General features: G+C 37.1%; 1 protein-coding gene across 1 annotated transcript; it reads right to left on the reverse strand.

Annotated features, from left to right (window-relative positions):
- Positions 1 to 1,706: 1,706 nt before the first annotated feature.
- On the reverse strand, positions 1,707 to 17,875 carry LOC119838144 (protein suppressor of forked). The gene is made up of 18 exons (XM_038363977.1): positions 17,724 to 17,875; positions 17,461 to 17,652; positions 16,822 to 16,854; positions 12,530 to 12,627; positions 11,832 to 11,985; positions 11,173 to 11,266; positions 10,566 to 10,705; positions 10,057 to 10,248; positions 9,633 to 9,770; positions 8,924 to 9,066; positions 8,139 to 8,296; positions 7,004 to 7,170; positions 6,574 to 6,681; positions 5,729 to 5,817; positions 4,933 to 5,033; positions 3,951 to 4,085; positions 2,726 to 2,826; positions 1,707 to 2,415 (listed from the first exon to the last, which is right to left on the reverse strand). The coding sequence occupies exons 1-18, from the start codon at positions 17,748 to 17,750 to the stop codon at positions 2,311 to 2,313; spliced, it is 2,175 nt and encodes a 724-aa protein (XP_038219905.1). The 5' UTR covers positions 17,751 to 17,875; the 3' UTR covers positions 1,707 to 2,310.
- Positions 17,876 to 18,406: the final 531 nt, after the last annotated feature.

The raw sequence follows: 18,406 nt of genomic DNA on the forward strand, positions 1-18,406 counted from the left end.
TAGTTGTTATGAAGATACTTAGTGAAGGAAAGAAGTTGAGACACAACCTTAGAATTATTTTTGGTTTGATACTTGCAAAAGGTAGTCAAAAACTGTTTATAATTTTTAAAAATTATGTAGTAACAATTATATCTTTCCGCTGGTGTTGAAAAGGTATGTATACAACAGCTATATAGCTGTTATATGAATTTGATTTAATGAAATAATTATTGAAGCATTAATTTATTGAATAATAACACTAATATTACCCTTCATAACCAGTTTCATGTAACATATTAACACAATATTTAGTACATGGGTGTGGGCAGAAATCATTTAAATAAAATCAACCTCAAACTTATTTATGGTGTAATATTTATTTATTTTTAGTTGTTTTACTTTCATGAACCATAAACTAAGAAATGACTGCTCCCATGCATAAGGGGATTTCATATACCGTGCGATATTTTTCTAATCAATATATTTCTAATATAAACCTGTTTCCATATTCTTCCCAGATGCAAGATCAAAGCGCCCGGCTTCGCTCATCTCGCGGCTCTAGAGAAGGTCGGCAGGAACCTCATGTTGGCCGACATCGTCGCTATACTTGGAACTCTTGATATCGTATTCGGCGAAGTTGACCGATAAATATCGTGTCGGTCAAAATTGGCCACAAATAATGGCTAGTATGAGCATAAGTGAAAGCCTCAAAAACATTGTAAATTTCATTGAATTTTTGAATTGTAATTACCCATATACCAATGCCCATAAATGAATTATAACTTCATTAATTATCACTTATACAGACAGAATATGAATATAAATTAATCCAAAAAAAAAATAAAATAGAATGTGTAAAAATTTCTTTGTATTTTATGCCACTTACATCATTCTAAAGAAAAGTCGTCAGTGACATTATGTGGTGTGCCATCAAATGGCTCTATTTTATAGAAAAATCGGTGTAGATGGTATATTATTAAGTTTAATCAATAAATGTTTAAGCAATTTTTTTTCTTACTTATAGCCTCAAAAAATACCGTCGAGTTATATAGATATTTCAATAGCTTTTAATAACCCTGGAACTAACACATAAATGTTTCATGGTACACTCAACACATACTAGATGCATCCCACGGCTTTATTGTAGAACTCACCCGGGTAAAAAGTAGCCTATGTGCTAATCCAGACTATAATCCTTCTCTGAACCAAATTTCCAACAAATGGGATTTATGCGTGAAACAAACATCCACCTATCCACGCTAATAAACTTTCATGACACACACATAATGAAGATAATGTATCCAAAAACTAATCAAGGGTAAGAATTAAAACCAAATTTATTGTAAAAAAATTAATTATTATAATCTACTCTTTCCAAATACATATTTAGACCAGAACATAGCTGATATCTTTTCTTAAAAATGTACACATTTTATAATTATTTATAGATACTAATTGGCAGTGCAACTAGCATCTAAGGTTAGTTTTTACCTAACAGGTTATTAGATTTCCACTAGGTCGCATGTCAAAGACCTAGGTTGCGATTGTCCTAAAATTGGGTATGGAACAGGGCCTTTTTAATACTTCAATTCACAATTCAATGATGATGATGAGATGACCTATTTGTATAACCATAACTTATTAGACCAATCAGAGCTTAAACAACATAACCTAAAGTTGATCTCTTTCACACTTACACTATTTGTCATAAGAGTGAGAAAACATGCATTATATTCATCTCTATGAAATTGAATGAAAACAAACAGACGAAAACGAATAGTGTACTATATGGGAATAAACCATTAATATTTTAAAACTGCTATATTTCATTATCATAAATTATAGAAGACGGCCATTTTAAGGCCTCTAAATATCACCACATACAAAAACAGTTTGTGTGTGTGCATGCGTAAGTGCGAAACATAATTATGCATAGAATAATGTTGTTTTTCTTCAAAATTAGATCGGATGGGCAAAATGGGCATGAAAATGTTTTTTAGCAGATATTCCAAAATAAAAGATCTATGACGTTCTTCTATCCCTTTTTCACAACAGCCAATCCCTGTATGACCATCAAAAAGTCAAAAAGTAAGGTAGGTCTATGGAATCATTCCGTCCTTTTCACACAATACAATGACCCATATTGCCGTCCTCTTTTACCGAGTTTTACTACAATTGCATTGAATTTATCTGCCTCGTTCTGTACCTTTCACACACCACACTATCCCCATATCGCCATCACTTTTTAACATGTTTCATTATAAAAAATGTATATTCTATTTGTCATCGTTCTGTCTCACTCACACATCACACGAGCGCATATAGCTATCTCTATTTAACACGCTTTTGCTGTCTCTGCCGATAGATGTCGTTTACAGGCGGCGCTACTCCAAGATCGTCGTCATCTGAATCGTCACCCGCCTTTCTGCGACGTGCCTGCATACAAATAATTCAAAAATAAATTAATATATCACTTAGTTAAATAGCAAAAATCAATATATACATATTTGTAGATTGTGATCACAAAATAGAAGTTGACCAAACCTCTTACAAACTACCTATACAACATTTTTATAACTTTTCCACGACAAACCCAAACTAACTAACTTACGCCATTTTTCCTTTAAACGCTCAAAAGATGAACTTACGTTACCGCATTTTCATTCAATCCTACCTTCAAAATATAAACTCGTATAAAGCCTAACATACAAAGTCGTTTTTTTCACACTACCCTCAAAAACCTCACCTTATTCGTAACAGTGGTGACACCATCGTCATCCATGATCCAGTGCACGGAGCGCGCCAGATCGAACAGCTTGCTGTCCCCGCCCTCCGTCGGTAACGGTGCTGTGACATACAAACATACAGATTGTGATAAGCTACCTCGAAATGAGGAAAAACGTTCCAAAAGAGTTATATTGTGATAAAGACAAAAATAAAAACAAAACGCTGTCAACCGTAACATATTGTATATTTATAACAACTTAGCATACCCGGCCACGCGTTGCTGTGGCTGAGTAATACTTAAAAATATTAAGATTATAAATTATTGGGATAATTAATGGAAAAAAAAAACTATCCTATATCTTAAGTTGGACCAAATTACACATAAAATGCCAAATTTCATCAAAATCGGTTGAGTTTGTGAAGAGTTCATTGGGTACATACCTCATAACACTGGATTTTTATATATTACTAGCTGCGCCCCGCGGTTTCACCCGCGTAAGTCCGTATCCCGTAGGAATATCGGGATAAAAAATAGATGTTGGCCGATTCTCAGACCTACCCAATATGCTTACCAAATTTCAGAGGAATCGGTCAAGCCGTTTCGGAGGAGTATGGCAACGAAAACTGTGACACGAGAATTTTATATATATAGATTAAGACTAAGATTATAATAAGATAACAATTTCACTTTATTTATTTTTAGATACTATTAAAATAAATATGAAAATAATTACTATTTGCGTACCTCGCGGTCTATGTGAGTGAAATAGAGCGATCCTCTGGTCAATTAGCAAGTTCCAATCAATTGATTATACATTGTTGATCAGTGGTGGCTCAGTGGTTAGGATCTTGGACTTCAATCGACAAGTCAGGGGTTCAGGATATGTTGATTTCTAAATTTTTTAGTTATATACAATACCACCGCTCGAAACGGCGGAGGAAAACATCGTGAGGAAACCGGCATGAAGTTCGACGATATGTGACATCTTTCGCAATGGCCAGCGTCGTGGATTTTGCCTTAACTTTCATAGGAGCCCAACAAACAGGCAGATATCAGCCTATTTGTTCATATTTTGGATATCAAAATCATTAATCTCAAAATGTGCCCCAAACCAACGTCCATCCAGCACCCCATCTACTCCCCACCCTGTACTCACGTCCACCCGGCACCCCATCAGCTCCCCACCCTGTACTCACGTCCACCCGGCACCCCATCAGCTCCCCACTATACATACGATACTCACGGCGGTCCGGCAGCGAGATCCGGTTGAAGAGCGCGATGAGCCGGTCGACCGCCACGAAGGGCCCGCGGAAGGAGCTCGGCGGCGGCATCAGCGTGCACAGCACCGCGCACGGCGGCGGCATGGGGAACGACCCGCCTGGGGGGAGAAGAGGGGGGGGGGGTGGATTTATAAAAAAAAAAAGTTATAAATACAATTCAAATTACGTTGAACTGTATACAGGCTGTCCTTTTTTTAATGTGGGGATATCTAACATAGATAGCCTCCAGGGATAAAGCCGTGGGTTATGTCGGATTCTTACCAACCAAAAACCCCACTGTGTTCCATCGAATTGCTTTAGAGAACTGGAGCTGGTTATAGCGGTTTATGCTTAATGGAACTTATAATACGTACGTCATTTTAATGTTTAGCTTTACTAAGCCGACATACAAGGCTCCGCTATTGCGTGGATAAAAACATCATCTTAAACGAAAGCGCGTTTACAGTTGTATAAGTTGTTAAAGTACATTAATAATATAAAAAACGTCACATTTCTATGACTTTACTTTATACGGATATTATGTAAAAACTCTTGTTATACTTCGCGTTTTAGTTCATTAGAGAATGTCAGATGTCATGTATATATATATATATATATACACTAGCTGCGCCCCGCGGTTTCACCCGCGTAAGTCCGTATCCCGTAGGAATATCGGGATAAAAAATAGATGTTGGCCGATTCTCAGACCTACCCAATATGCTTACCAAATTTCAGAGGAATCGGTCAAGCCGTTTCGGAGGAGTATAGAGACTAACATTGTGACACGAGAATTTTATATATATACACTATATACATATATACATGTATACTGCACGTATGTGTTAGATTTTTGACCTCTTGAAAGGAGTAAACTATATAATATGCTAGCGTGGGAAATATCCAATAACAAAAAAAAAAAACATCGTGCTTGAGCGATATTCTTAAATAACCCCTCCCCTGCCTCACCGGGTATCGGATGCTCTCCGGGGAGCGGGTTCGATTTCGGCTTGTACGGTATCATTTGGCTGGTGTCCGGCCGGGCTATGTCTTTATTTGGATCGTTGTCCCTGAAAAACAAAATAATTAAATATAACTAGTCTCCCCGTGACCACGCTCGCTGTAAAGTGTTCGAAACGTCGGGTTAATAATATAATGAATAAATCGCGTTTAAAATCCGTTGAAAAGTTTTTAATTTCTAAATGTATAATACTCGCGTGAAACCAAACACAAGAAAATACTAAGTATAACTATTTTGTGTATCAATATTTTTGTGTCCTTATATAAAAAAAAAACTATTTTTTTTATATAAAAAATTTGGTCACTCAGCGGGATTCGAACCCAAACCGTAGCAACTCCTTGCCTCTCGGATCCCGCCTCAGCAACCGAATCTCTTCTACTCTTTCGGTTTCATGTGCCTAAGGGACACCCCGCTACATCAATTGCCAGTTATATGATAAAAGGAAAACTGTGATCTAAGAAGGAGACAATACATACTAGGAGTATTAATTATACAATACCATTTATCATCCCTACTAGTATTGTAAATGCGTATGTAACTCTGCCTGTCTGTTTGTCTCTCGTTCACAAAACCACTGCGCTAGTTTGAATGAAATTTGGTACAAAGATAGTACGAGACCCGAGAAAAGATAAGGGTAAAACCTCGTAAATGTCTTTTTCTTTGAAAAAATTACAATTATAAAATACAGACTTAAATATAGACAAAAATTTTAGCTATTCAGTCACCAGAAACTTCTAGACTTACTTTTGTCCCAGTATGACGGCTGCAAGCTCGGGCGATATGCCAGCTAGGGCTCCGCCCAACGCCCAGGACTTATTCGACATGGCCGCTACCTAAAATGGGTAGTTTTTTGTAAATAATTGAGTAAATATTATTTCACTAAATTCAAACCTGCCTATATTTAATTAGACTTGTTTTAATATCAAAATCGGTTTTATAAATTTATTTTAAACGATATTATTATTATTAACCATATATTGCGTATGTGCGATAGGTTTTATTATGAGAACGGTTTTTAAATTCCTCATAGTAGTCCACTATTGTTTCAAACACTTTCATTGATTTACTTATACATAATAACTTTATACATCTCATCGCTTTGAAATTTCCCAACAAAATATTTAATTTAAATGCATTCGGGAGTGTAGAAACACAAGCAGACACTGTATTTAATTGTTTCAGCTATACTCGCTCTTATATTTACTAATATAATCTGCTATTCAGTTTTATGTATACAGAGTGTTCGCAAAATAATTATTAATACCATGTTTTTACGTGGAAGACGATTTTTATGAATTGGGCCAGCTCGCACCGGGGAAGTACACACCCACCACAGAAGACCGGCGTGAAATAGCTAAATACAGGGGCAGAGGCCCGTTTCCTTTTCCTCACCCAACATTCTTTCTTTCCAGTCGTCAATCCTTTCCTTATCCCTTCCCCCTTAAAAGCGGGCAGCGCGTTCGCCGAGGCACTACCTCTCCGAATGTTTATGGGCGGTGGTAATCGCTTACCATCAGGCGAACCACCAGCTCAGCTACCCGCTTATGCCATAAAAAATGAAACGTAACGATCAATATCAACCTACTCACCTCCGTATATCCGATCGATTTCAGTTCAGCGATTGTGCAAGGATACAAGTCCAAGAACTTGTACCGATCGACCAGCTGCGCCGTCTCTTTGCCCTCGAATTCTTTAATCTGAAACATCACTACACAGTATAAGACAAAGTCGCTTTCTCTGTCCGTCCTTATGTACCTATGTATGCTTGAATCTTTAAACCTCGCAATGGATTTTGATGGCATTTTTTTTAATAGATAGAATGATTCAAGAGGAAGGTCTATATGTATAATAATATATATTAACTACTCTAAATTAATGCGTGCGAAGCCGCGGGTATGGCATTTATTTTAAACTAGCTTTCCAGCGTGGCTTTACCTGTGTGTAAGAAAAAGTGAGCCCTGGAGATTACCCTGCACAGAGCAATCCTCCATTCCGCCTCCATTTCCATAAAAACCTCACCTTCTCCAGCACAGCCTGCCTCCGCTTCTCAACCTTGACTATACTGATGAGATCTCCAATATTTGACTCGAATTCCAAGAAACGGTTCCAAATGTCTACTGAGCTCTCCGGTTTCAAGCTACCAGACGACAGAACCCGCTCGAAAAGGACGCGCGTGTTGTTGTCCTCTGCACGAACAAACACACAAAATTATTTTAGAATAAACATGACAAATAAGTAATTCGTGCAGTGTTCTTAATTAAGTACTAGATTTCCGCTCGCGTCTTTGTCCCTGTGGTTAATACCCGGATAAACGCACAGGCGTTCTGAAATTATCTCTATACCAAATTTCATCAAAATTATTTCATATCTTTAGGCTTAACGAAGAGACAAACAGAGAGTTACGTAGGGAGTAGAACATCATAAGCAAAAATAAAAAGAGAAATAATCTATTTATTTATTTCCTCAAACTTACAAAGAAAATCATGATTTAATGATAAAATGAACTGAATTATCTCATTTGCTCTGAATAGAGTATGCGTAAGCAAATTATTGAATCCCGGTGATCCTAATCAGGATAATAAGACAAACTCATGAAATTATTGTACTGTCACCGATCCTTTATTTGTGTACAAAGTTTGAATTAAATCCGTCCGTTTAAAGTGGGTCAAAATCGAGTCCAAAGGAGTCGTTTAGATACATGAAATGAAGGAAATTCAATTCTTTATCCCTTCTAATATTATAAATAAGAAAATAACTCTGTCTGTCTGTCTGACTGTTACGCTTTCACGCCTAAACCACTAAACCGATTTTTATAAAATTTGGTATGAACATAGAACTGAACTTGGGAAAGGACATAGGATACTTTTTATCGCGAAAAAAGGAAGAATGAATTGAAAGAGGAGATGAAAGTTTGTATGAAAGTTCGTTATTGTCAAAACGATTTTGATGAAACTTAGTATGAAGATGGAGCTGAACGTGGGAAATACCAAACCATAATTTTTGATGCGAAGAAAATACCACACTTACCATGTCACGCGATATAAGCGAATTCTACGAGGGCGAAGCCGCGGGCGAAAAGCTAGTAGACTATATATGTACCACAGGTGAAGCCGGGGCGAACAGCTAGTTAAATATAAACATAAAGAAGACTCACCATTAAGATGCGACAAGTAATCTATATAGCACAGCACGTACTCCGGGATGTGCGAGAACTTCTTAAGGCCGAGCTCGAATATCCGGAAGGCGATGTTCTTGTCCTTGGAGCAGTAGTACTCCATCAGGGCCGCCGCCACGAACACGTGGTACCGAGACCTGGCGGCGTTGGGAGAAGCGTCGTCGGATTTTAGCTTTATAGCTTCAAAATCCTACTTCCTTCTTAACTTATATTCCTACTAATATTATAAACGCGAAAGTTTGTAAGGATGTTTGTGCGTTTGTTGCTCTTTCACGCAAAAACAACTGAACTGATTGAAATGAAATTTGGCACGTAGACAGCTGGACAACTGAAATAACCTATAGGTAACTTTTTATCCCGATATTCCTTTTCCTACGGGATACGGACTTACGTGGGTGAAACCGCGGGGCGCAGCTAGTGCCATATAAATGAGAAATTCTCAAAGACTCGAATAAATTTTTGATCACTCAGTGGGATTTACAGCTGCGCTATTTTGCCAAACCGTAGCAAAGTCTAGCCTCTCGGCCACCCGTGATCCCGGATCAGCGATCGAATCTCTTCTACGCTTTAGGTTTCATGTGCCCAAAGGTCACCCCACACCACACATATAATTAACGCTTGTTAAATATAACAGAGGCCTCGTTCCATCGATACAATATTGTAATTATTGAAATAATGTTTCGTATTGGTTGTGATGTTTCTTAGTCATCTCGACAGATGGCGCGGGGTGTCCCTTGGGCATATGGATGTAGATCAGCACTAACCTAGGATCCTCTCTAGCCCTCTTGAACACGGTTCTAGCGGATTTTATCCCTTCGGCTCTGCGGGCGAACTTCATGTATTGCACATAAGCCAGTGTAGGTTCGATGTCCGCCATGTCCAAATATCTTGTGTACACTTGATGCACCTAATAAGATAAGTATTCGATATTAAGCAATAAATTATATGAAATATAAAAATGATCGCCAATGTGTCTCGGCTGTGCTGCATCTTTTAAAGCATCTTAATCGATTTCATTCGTGAATTTTTGCATTATACGGAAAACAGTTAAATTTCTAAAAGATTTTTTTTAAATCACAGCGGGCAACTGAGCTGCTGGTTCGCCTGATGTTAAGCAATCACCAGCGCCCATAAACAGAGCAGAGGTAATGCCTCTGCAAGTGCGCTGCCCGCTATTGAGGTAAAAGGGGTAAGGAAAGGAATGACATATGGAAAGAAGGAATGGACTGGGAAGGGTGACGAAAAGAAAATGTATTTTTGGCAACATAAACACGACAAACATCTGAAAACTTAAAATAACTATCAAACAAGAAATCAATGAAAATTTCAAGTAAGTAACACGGTTCACGCATGGTCACAGACAGACAGACAGACAGATGGACAGTTATATCTTAGTAATCCGAATTCCGTATTTCATATCCCTCCCACCCGAAACAACGACATACCCTTCCGCCCCTTCTCCCCCCCAAATACCTTATTATAATGCAGGCGACTCTCCTCGTAGTCCGCATGCGCAAAGTGCAGTAATGTGGAGTGCTTGAGCGGCCCGCTGGTCGCCCGCTCGTACACCGCCGCCGCTTCCTCGGAGAACAGCTTCGCCGCGTTGGAATCCTGCAAGAGATTTTCTAAGATGTTACAACTCTACTCTTTCATTGATTCCTCACCCCCTTTAACTCCACCAGTTTCACAGAGTGGTCCAGAAACTAACACAAGGGACAACTCATTCATCAGCTTCTCACCCACTTTTCCTGCACCAGCTTTGGGGATTGATCCAGGAACTAACGCAAGGGACTTTTCATTCAATGGTAAGTCAGATGCTCACCCCCATATCCTGCACCAGCTTTGCGGATTGGTCTAGGAAGTAACACATGGGACTACTCATTACTCAGTTCCTCACCCCCTTCTCCTGCAGCAGCTTCGCGGAGTGGTCCAGGAACTGCGCGGCCTGGTGCCACACGTCCGGGTGGTGCGCCAGGCACAGCAGGCACTGCTCGATCGCGAACATCACCCGGCGGGCCACCAGCGCCGTGTCCTCGGAGCGCAGCGGGTTCGACCTCTCCCAGGATATATACTTCTTCCAGAGCTCCACCTGGCGGTGGGAGTCAAGACCACGGTTAGATGGTGATGAAAGAAATGTTGGTAGTCGATGGATGAGTAAAAATACTGATTAGATCTGGATGAATTTCAAATAAACACATGAAAAAATTAGCTATTAGAGACATAAAATTTTTATAAGTTATGGGGTTAAATACAAAAAAAACTTAAAATGAAATCCTTCGTTTTTGAAGCCAGCTAAAAAGATACCTATCAAAATTACAATGTTATATGCACTATTCCACATTCTAGAACGTTCCAATCCTCCTAGCATTCCAAACTCCATCTAGAATGTTCCAAGCCCATTCCTACCTGTTTCATCTCCTCCCTGTCTGCGGTGGGCGGCGTGGCCGGCATGTTCCTATTCAAGCCCCGCGTCACCGTCTCCAGCTCCTTGGCCACTCGGCGGGCGTTCATGTACTCTCTGGAACGTTCCATCGCCATGCGTTCCGCTGTGGATTAGAACATGTGATGACAGTTCTTTGTGATTTAGTTTATCTATTAGATGAAGGGAAAACCTTAAGGCTTTTTTGACTTGTATTGAAACCTTGTGTGTGTAAATCCTTTTGACATTACAAACAAAAACATATACAGCGAATAAAGGAAGTAAGATGAGATAATTTAGAGAGACTTATGCCTAAATTAAATAATGTATCGGTGTGTTTATTACTAAAGTTAATCTGAAAATGAAAAATCACTGTTAGTGCGATAGCATTTATTAACCCACATGATTTCTTTTCCTCGCCTTGCCCAGTCCTTCTGTCCAAAATGATGAATCCTCTCTTTATCCTTTACCCCTTCAAAGCGGGCAGCGCATTTGCAGACGCACTGCCTCCTCGAATGTTCACGGGCGGTGGGATCACTTACCATCAGGCGAACCACCAGCTTAGTTGCCCGCTCTGGCATTAAAAAAACTCACCTATAATAGTATTGATGCCTTGTTCAAATGCGATATAGTCCTTCCATAGAGTCTCGATACCTATAATGGGTGTGATAACTGCCCTTTGATACACCTAAAAATTACAAAACAAAATAAAAAATCCAGTAGAATGTAATATTCGAAAATAAATCTTCGAATACACACTTCGATATTATGAAATGGTTCACAAGTTGACTTTCAATTATAAATTTCCTTAAATCTCAATTTATTTATGCAATTCAAAGAACTTCTTAAAGTCTGATCGAAAAATTGCCCATTTCAATTTGTTAGCTATGCAATCATTCAGTTTCATGCCTAATCTTATATTTATATTTTAGCCTTATATGTTTGTATGAGACTCGACTCCTTTAGAGTCGATTTTGAGCCATTTTAAATAAACAATAATTTCATGAGTTTATCTTATTACCATGATTAGGAACTACTGTGTATAAGAGCAAAGAGTCAGTTCATTCTATCATTGAAGCGTTCTTTTTGTATTTTTTTTAACTATATAGATTATTATTTCTACTTCTATCAAGAAACATCTTGCTCACATACATATTTTCGGCAATTACTTTACTTTCACAGTCTAGAATGTGACCAACGTATCTATAATTTTAAAAACATCTTAGTCTACAATGTTCTTAACAATTCCTTACCTTCCTCACAGCTGATATTTTCTGATTCTCCGCGTACGACCCAACGGCGTCTACCGACTTCAGGAACGTCACATAGTCGTTCCAGATTGGATACGCGTGAATGTCGAGTCCGATTTTATCTAGGGCAAAGTCGTACGCCTGAGCCATTTTTTCCCTAGAAAATATATTAGTTTATAGAAGAAAGTAGCAGCCGCAAACGTTTCTCCACCCATCATAGTTACCTCATCACCCGAAGAAAACCTACTGTCAGAGCTACAGAGCATGCAATTTCATTCAAGAGAATTTGAAAAATTACGTATTTTTGGTTTACGTTGGTGGTTCGAATGATGGTAAACGATCACCACCGCCCGTGAACATTCAGAGAATAGAGCCGCTGCGAATGTACTGCCCGCTTTTAAGGAGAAATTGATAAGGAAAGGATTGACGATTGGAAAGAAGGAATGGCTAGGTGAGGAAAAGGAAACGGGCCTTCGGCTCCCTCACTCACCGAACGAAACACAGCAGTATGCTATTTCACGCCGGTCTTCAATGGTGGTGTGGTACTTCCCCGGTGCGAGCTGGAGCAAATCGTGCCGAAGCGTGCTCGACTTCAACATTCAAATTAAAATGATTTTTAAATGCCTTAACATTTATCACAGCGATTTAATTTACTCGAATTACTCAGTCCAGCCACCAATTACAACTTAATCGTCACTTACTTGTACGTGGGTAACATGCACTTCGTCTCCTTCACGTAGTTGAGGTAAAGCCTCCATAATTCTATATTGAGGATTTTCATCAGACACCTCTGGAACAGCTGTTGAAACATTGTTAAACTTCGTCATTCATTTTGCAGGATTTGAATGGACAATTAGACACCAGTTATATGTTGAAGTTATTTATTTATGTGGCTTTTAGTATCCGACGTAATAGGAGAGCTACATTTTTTGAACTTATGTTAAGTAGCCGCTTGACCCGGTTCGCTCTCGTTGACCCGGGATAACAACTAGATAAAATACAGTCTATGCCAATCAGTGAAGACGCGGCTTTCTAAGGGTAAACAATTTTTTTAATCTGTTGAGCATTTTTTGCGTCACAACATTACATACATCAAAAGATACAAATATTACCTTTTTATAATATGAGTCTATTCAATCACTAGCTTTTGCCCGCGGCTTCGCACTTAATACTTTACGATGTCATCATACATATAAATCTCCCTCCTGAATAAGTCATCTTTTAAGAAAAACCCCATCAAGATCTGTAGCGTAGTTTTAAAGACTAAGCTTACAGACACACAAACGGCATTAGTTTGATACTAATGTAGTGATTAATCATACCTTCATAATAATTAATTGTCTTCTTAACTTTGTTTGCTTTTATAAGCATTATAATATCTTACTACATAAAATCTCTCCCCCCTGTATCATCATCCTCATATTATGTTCTGGCGAGATCTTGCGTACTTCTAGAAACTTCCATTTACCTTTTGCATCATTTTAATTTTGCGCAAATGCAATTTCCGAGTGAAACGACAACTATATACACACAAAAAGACAGACGACTATATCTTTTACTAAAAACACTGAATAGATTTTTTTTTCGAAATTCAGTTGGAGGCCCGACAAAGAACATACGCTAACCTAGCCATAATTTCACCTGGAAATCCAACGGGCCGAAACTGTGTGGGGGGAGACCCCCCCCCCCTTTGTCTACTATGATTGTCATTGTCTATGATTTCATTAAGTTCGCGGATTAAGCCGCGGGCAGAAAGCTATTTCATAATTTATAGAATACTAGCTGACCCGCCAAACGCTGTTCTGCCTTACTCTTATCATTAAAAATTGATTATTCACCCTCATCGTTATATGCACAAAATTTCATGAAAACGGTCCAGCCTTTTCGGAGGAGCATGGGAACGAAGATTGTGACACGAGATTTGTATATATCAGATAAGAACGAACGTAGTCTCAGCTGTTTATAAATCCTATGCTTATTTTAGACATCGTGTGATTCACAAGATTTGTCGAGATTACTAAAGATGAAAGCTTTCTGCATTCTTATGAGAAAAACTTTCGACCTTTTTGTTTTCAATTTATGCGTAATTTAATGTACATATTTGGATATTCAATATAAATCATTGATATTCATATCTATATAAATAAAAATTAATCCCCAAATGTGTTGCTAAGCGACAACTCGAGAATGGCTCGACCGATTCGGACTTTTTTTTTACGTTATAGTTAAGTGATAAGGAAGGTTCTGACGGAGAGAAAGAATCGTACCACGGCTGAAGCCGGGGTGATCGCAAGTTATTACTAAATTTAAGTACTAATCCTACTTTACCTACTAATATTATAAATGCGAAAGTTTGTAACGATGAGTGTGTGTTTGTTGCTCTTTCACGCAAAAACTACTGAACCGATTGCAATGAAATTTGGTACGTAGATAACTGGACACCTGGAATAACATATATGCAACTTTTTATCCCGATATTCCTACGGGATACGGACTTTCGCGGATGAAACCGCGGGGCGCAGCTAATAATATTAAAAAGCTGATTTTGTTTACTACTGGACTTAATTCGAAAATAATTTTTGGATATGTTCGAGATTGCTGAATTCTATATGCTGCATGTGTACTTCGAGCGAAGCCTGGGCGGTCAGCTAGTATGTTATATGAAACACTAGAACACTATTTAAGTTAAATTTTACAAACGAAATTGTTTTAACATGATTTTTCTTTTTTCGGAAATTTATCTTTACGCTATTTAAATCACAAGGTTTGTTGACCTTAATGTATATACGAACTTTTTCGTACTCAAAGCAACATTATTATTATTTTTTTAAATATAACAGGCAGCACAAGGGTTCGCAGACTGAGAAACATTTATTGTAGATATCTGATGTTATTTTTGCGCTGTACTGGTTTATGCATATTTTTAATCAAAATCTTCTTAGGGTTCCTTACGTTAAGAGAAAGAAAAACGCTCATACGATCACTTTGGTGTCCGTCTGTCTTATCCGGTTGTCTGTCTAAATCTTTTGTCTTAGAAACCCGTGGACGTATCGAGCCGAAATAACATATTTAGAACTGTCTTACACATTCTGTCCCTAGTGCTGTGATATAATCACATTTCTAAGCAAACGCAATAGCAGCTTATGCTGCAAATTTTCAAGTCTCGCAAGCTAATCACAACCTACTCCCTTTAAAACTAGATATAAAGCACAGTGTCAAACATTCAACGTCTTATAGTACAGATAGAGAAAAATTGCGAAAAGCATACATTTTTTGTTACAACATATAATACCTACAGTACGGAACCCTCGACGGACGAATCCGATTCGCACTTGTCCTGTTTTCAACTATAAAACTTGAAATTATACTGCAAATGAGGACATCTAAAATTTCGTTTTAATTTTTGAACAACCTATCAGTGTTTATTATAATTCGTTTATTACTTAAAGTAGTTCTTTTAAGTCAGGAAAATAGAATTTAAAATATTTTACACAGGAGTTTTTTTTGGGAACCGTTTCATATATTTTTAATTATAGCAGAAGTATTTGTCACGCCATTGCGTGACATTTACAAAACTTTCTTTTGTACACGAATAATTTTAATTGCACGAAAAAATAGTAAACTAATTTATTAGTAGATCGTACATTACATCAAACTTCACTTATTTTTATTGCCATTTTTATTTAAATTTTGTTTTAAAAAATTTATCCTTCTTTTTATTTGTTATGGCGAGTTAGTTCGGTCATACTACTGCGCAATAAGATTTTGTCCCTGTCGTTGAATGAGACACAGCATTAAACAAAATTCACATGTGTGTACTAGACCTATTTAGACACTATAGTAGGGGAGGCCACCAGGAGATTTTGGGATTTACTCTAGCGCGTCAGATTAATATAAGGGAAGGTGTCTTACCTATTACGAAGTACCTCTAGAAAGTATGAGCAGTGACTATTGGTGGGTTCGCTCTGACGAGCCGCAGGAAATTAAAACATATCGATAATTCTCTAAGCTACCGCTCAAATCGTCAGATTAGCAAAATTTTGAGTTCATGTCTTGTAAATGATCCCTAGTATCTTAATCAGACACGAATCGAGCCATATTTTTTCTAATTTTACCCTTTCTTCATAGCCACGAAATTACCATCAGTAAGTATAATGTATATTTTATTTCAGTGACATGCTGGAGCATGCAAAATCAACAAATCAATAATCTAACGCGCAAGTTTACGAGACGCTCGTGTAAATCCACGTTTAGCATCTAGGTCTCCCCTACTACTAGCTGCCGGTCTGCCCTGGCTACACGCGTGATACGTTTGGTCTCTTCATAAGAACCTACCTTGCACTTTAACGAAAACAACAAAATGAAATTGTGCGCTTAGCAACACATTCGGCGAGGCATCTTTATTTATATAAGATTTACTAGCTGACCCGGTAAATGCTGTTCTGCCTTACTTTTATCATTTAGGGGTATTAAAAATACATGATGACCGATTCTCAGAACTACCCGATATGCACACAAATTTCATGTGTAACAGTGCAGCCGTTTCGGAGGAATATGGTAACTAACATTGTGACAAAAGAATTTTATATATATATTAATGTGCGAATATGAGTATTTTAATACCGTGTTTGAGATGAATTAAATATTATTTATAGTAGGGATAAAATACATGTCAAAAGTGTTCTTCCAAGGCATTCCATAATATAGAAAAATATTTATACATTATGCATACTACATTTTTTAAAATGTAATCTGTCAATATTAATTAAATTTAAAGTCTAGACTCGGTATGCCACAGAAAATCACCTCCAGCATGTCTGAACACAGACACCCTAAACGAAAAGAAAACATGTGTCATAGATTTTTATCTTTATTTCATCTTATATCTATTACAAGCATAGACTAATCATAAATTATAGAGTAACTTTTTAAATGTAATATCACAGTGTATGTAGGAATTTAAAAACTTAACTTACGCTGTTCAAATACTAACCTTTTCGACTTTTTCAAAATTTCTTGCCTTCATCTGTGAAAAAAGTAAATATAATATTAATAACGAATGTATCGTATATTTTGTTTGTTTGTAAAAACCTTACAAATGTAAACTGATTAAAATCAAAAGTAATAAATTCAGGTCTCTGCAATAATTCTTGGAGGCAACTGAAAAATCATTGATCTTCTTATACTTAAAGTCATTCAATAATTTTTAATTCTCTTTTAGCATAATATTCATTGAATCACCATGTAGCAGAGTTGCTTGCATGTTTCGGAGTTAATAAATACATGTTGATATGTTCCCGCCTCAAAAGCATCTACCGTGAAAGCAGGGATTTATATTTATGATTCCAAACTTCACTAATTGTGGGTGTAATATGTTTCATATATTAAAATAATAAACTTAACAACTAACTGAATATTAGCAAAACCTTATCTTTTTTGCACACTTCTTGCAAACATCATAATACAATAAATAAAATGTGTAACATATACACCTACTTTAATTAATGGCTATTTATAAATACTTTTAAAAGTTTACGAATAAAAACTTCATGAGTTTGAATATTTACTGTGGTTTTTCCTATAGAAGTATTAAAAAAAATCAAACTAATTACTCAAAGAAATTCAAACTTACCTCTTGCTCTATATAAATCTTCCAAAACCGGCCCGTGGTTGGAAATGCAGTAATGAGTTTTTCATACATTGTTCGAACTTCATTGATAGGCCGAGTTTGAGCCTCCCGAATAAGTAAAGACCAGGAATCCACATCATACGTATTCGCCTCTACTGCCCTTTGTGCTCGACTTAACCTCTCATTTCCCCAGTCCTGGAAAAAACCACTTTTTAATAAAGCAAAAACTTCAAAAAGATGAGTTATGACATGGATATTTGTATTACAATTTCCGCGTTTTCGTCCGTTGACATGATGACTTTGTGAAGAACAACTAAATGGCTTGTAGATAATGAAAAACAATAATCAAATTATAATAAAATGAAAACGCTACGCAGACGCTAACAGACCGACGCAAACCACCGTAACGCAAATGACAATTGACAATTGAATACTTTGACAAATGTTAAATGACAACTCTTGTTTTTTTTTTTCGATTTAATGGCTTGGTTACGACCTTTAAGCGAAATAAATCCTGTTAATATTGAATTATTCTTTCAGTCTGTACACTACTTGTCTTTTGGCATTAACGTAAGTATTAGGTAAATAAGTAAAGATAAACCACTTGGTTATTAGATAACACACTTCAATTTCAATTAAAGCCTTGCCTCTCAAGAATCTTTAAGGTAAAATATTCGTAAATATTTTGCCCTTCATTTTTAAAATCTTATGTACCTATCCATAAATTTTAAATATAACAGTTGTTAGCTGCCAATATTGATTGAACGGCGGAGTGGACAATTTTTTTGTTATTGGTTTGTAGGATTCGTGTACTGTTACATGAGGATAATATCTTAAAAAAATTTAATAAAAAAAAGTTGTAATTCATTGAAGAAAGTATCTGCTTTGAAAATGTAAGAGCATTACGCAAGCATCTATTGCTCTACCAACATTTAAATATTATACGAAT

This window comes from Zerene cesonia, unplaced genomic scaffold (assembly GCF_012273895.1).
Source record: "Zerene cesonia ecotype Mississippi unplaced genomic scaffold, Zerene_cesonia_1.1 Zces_u001, whole genome shotgun sequence".
In the NCBI taxonomy this organism is placed as follows: Eukaryota; Metazoa; Arthropoda; class Insecta; order Lepidoptera; family Pieridae; genus Zerene; species Zerene cesonia.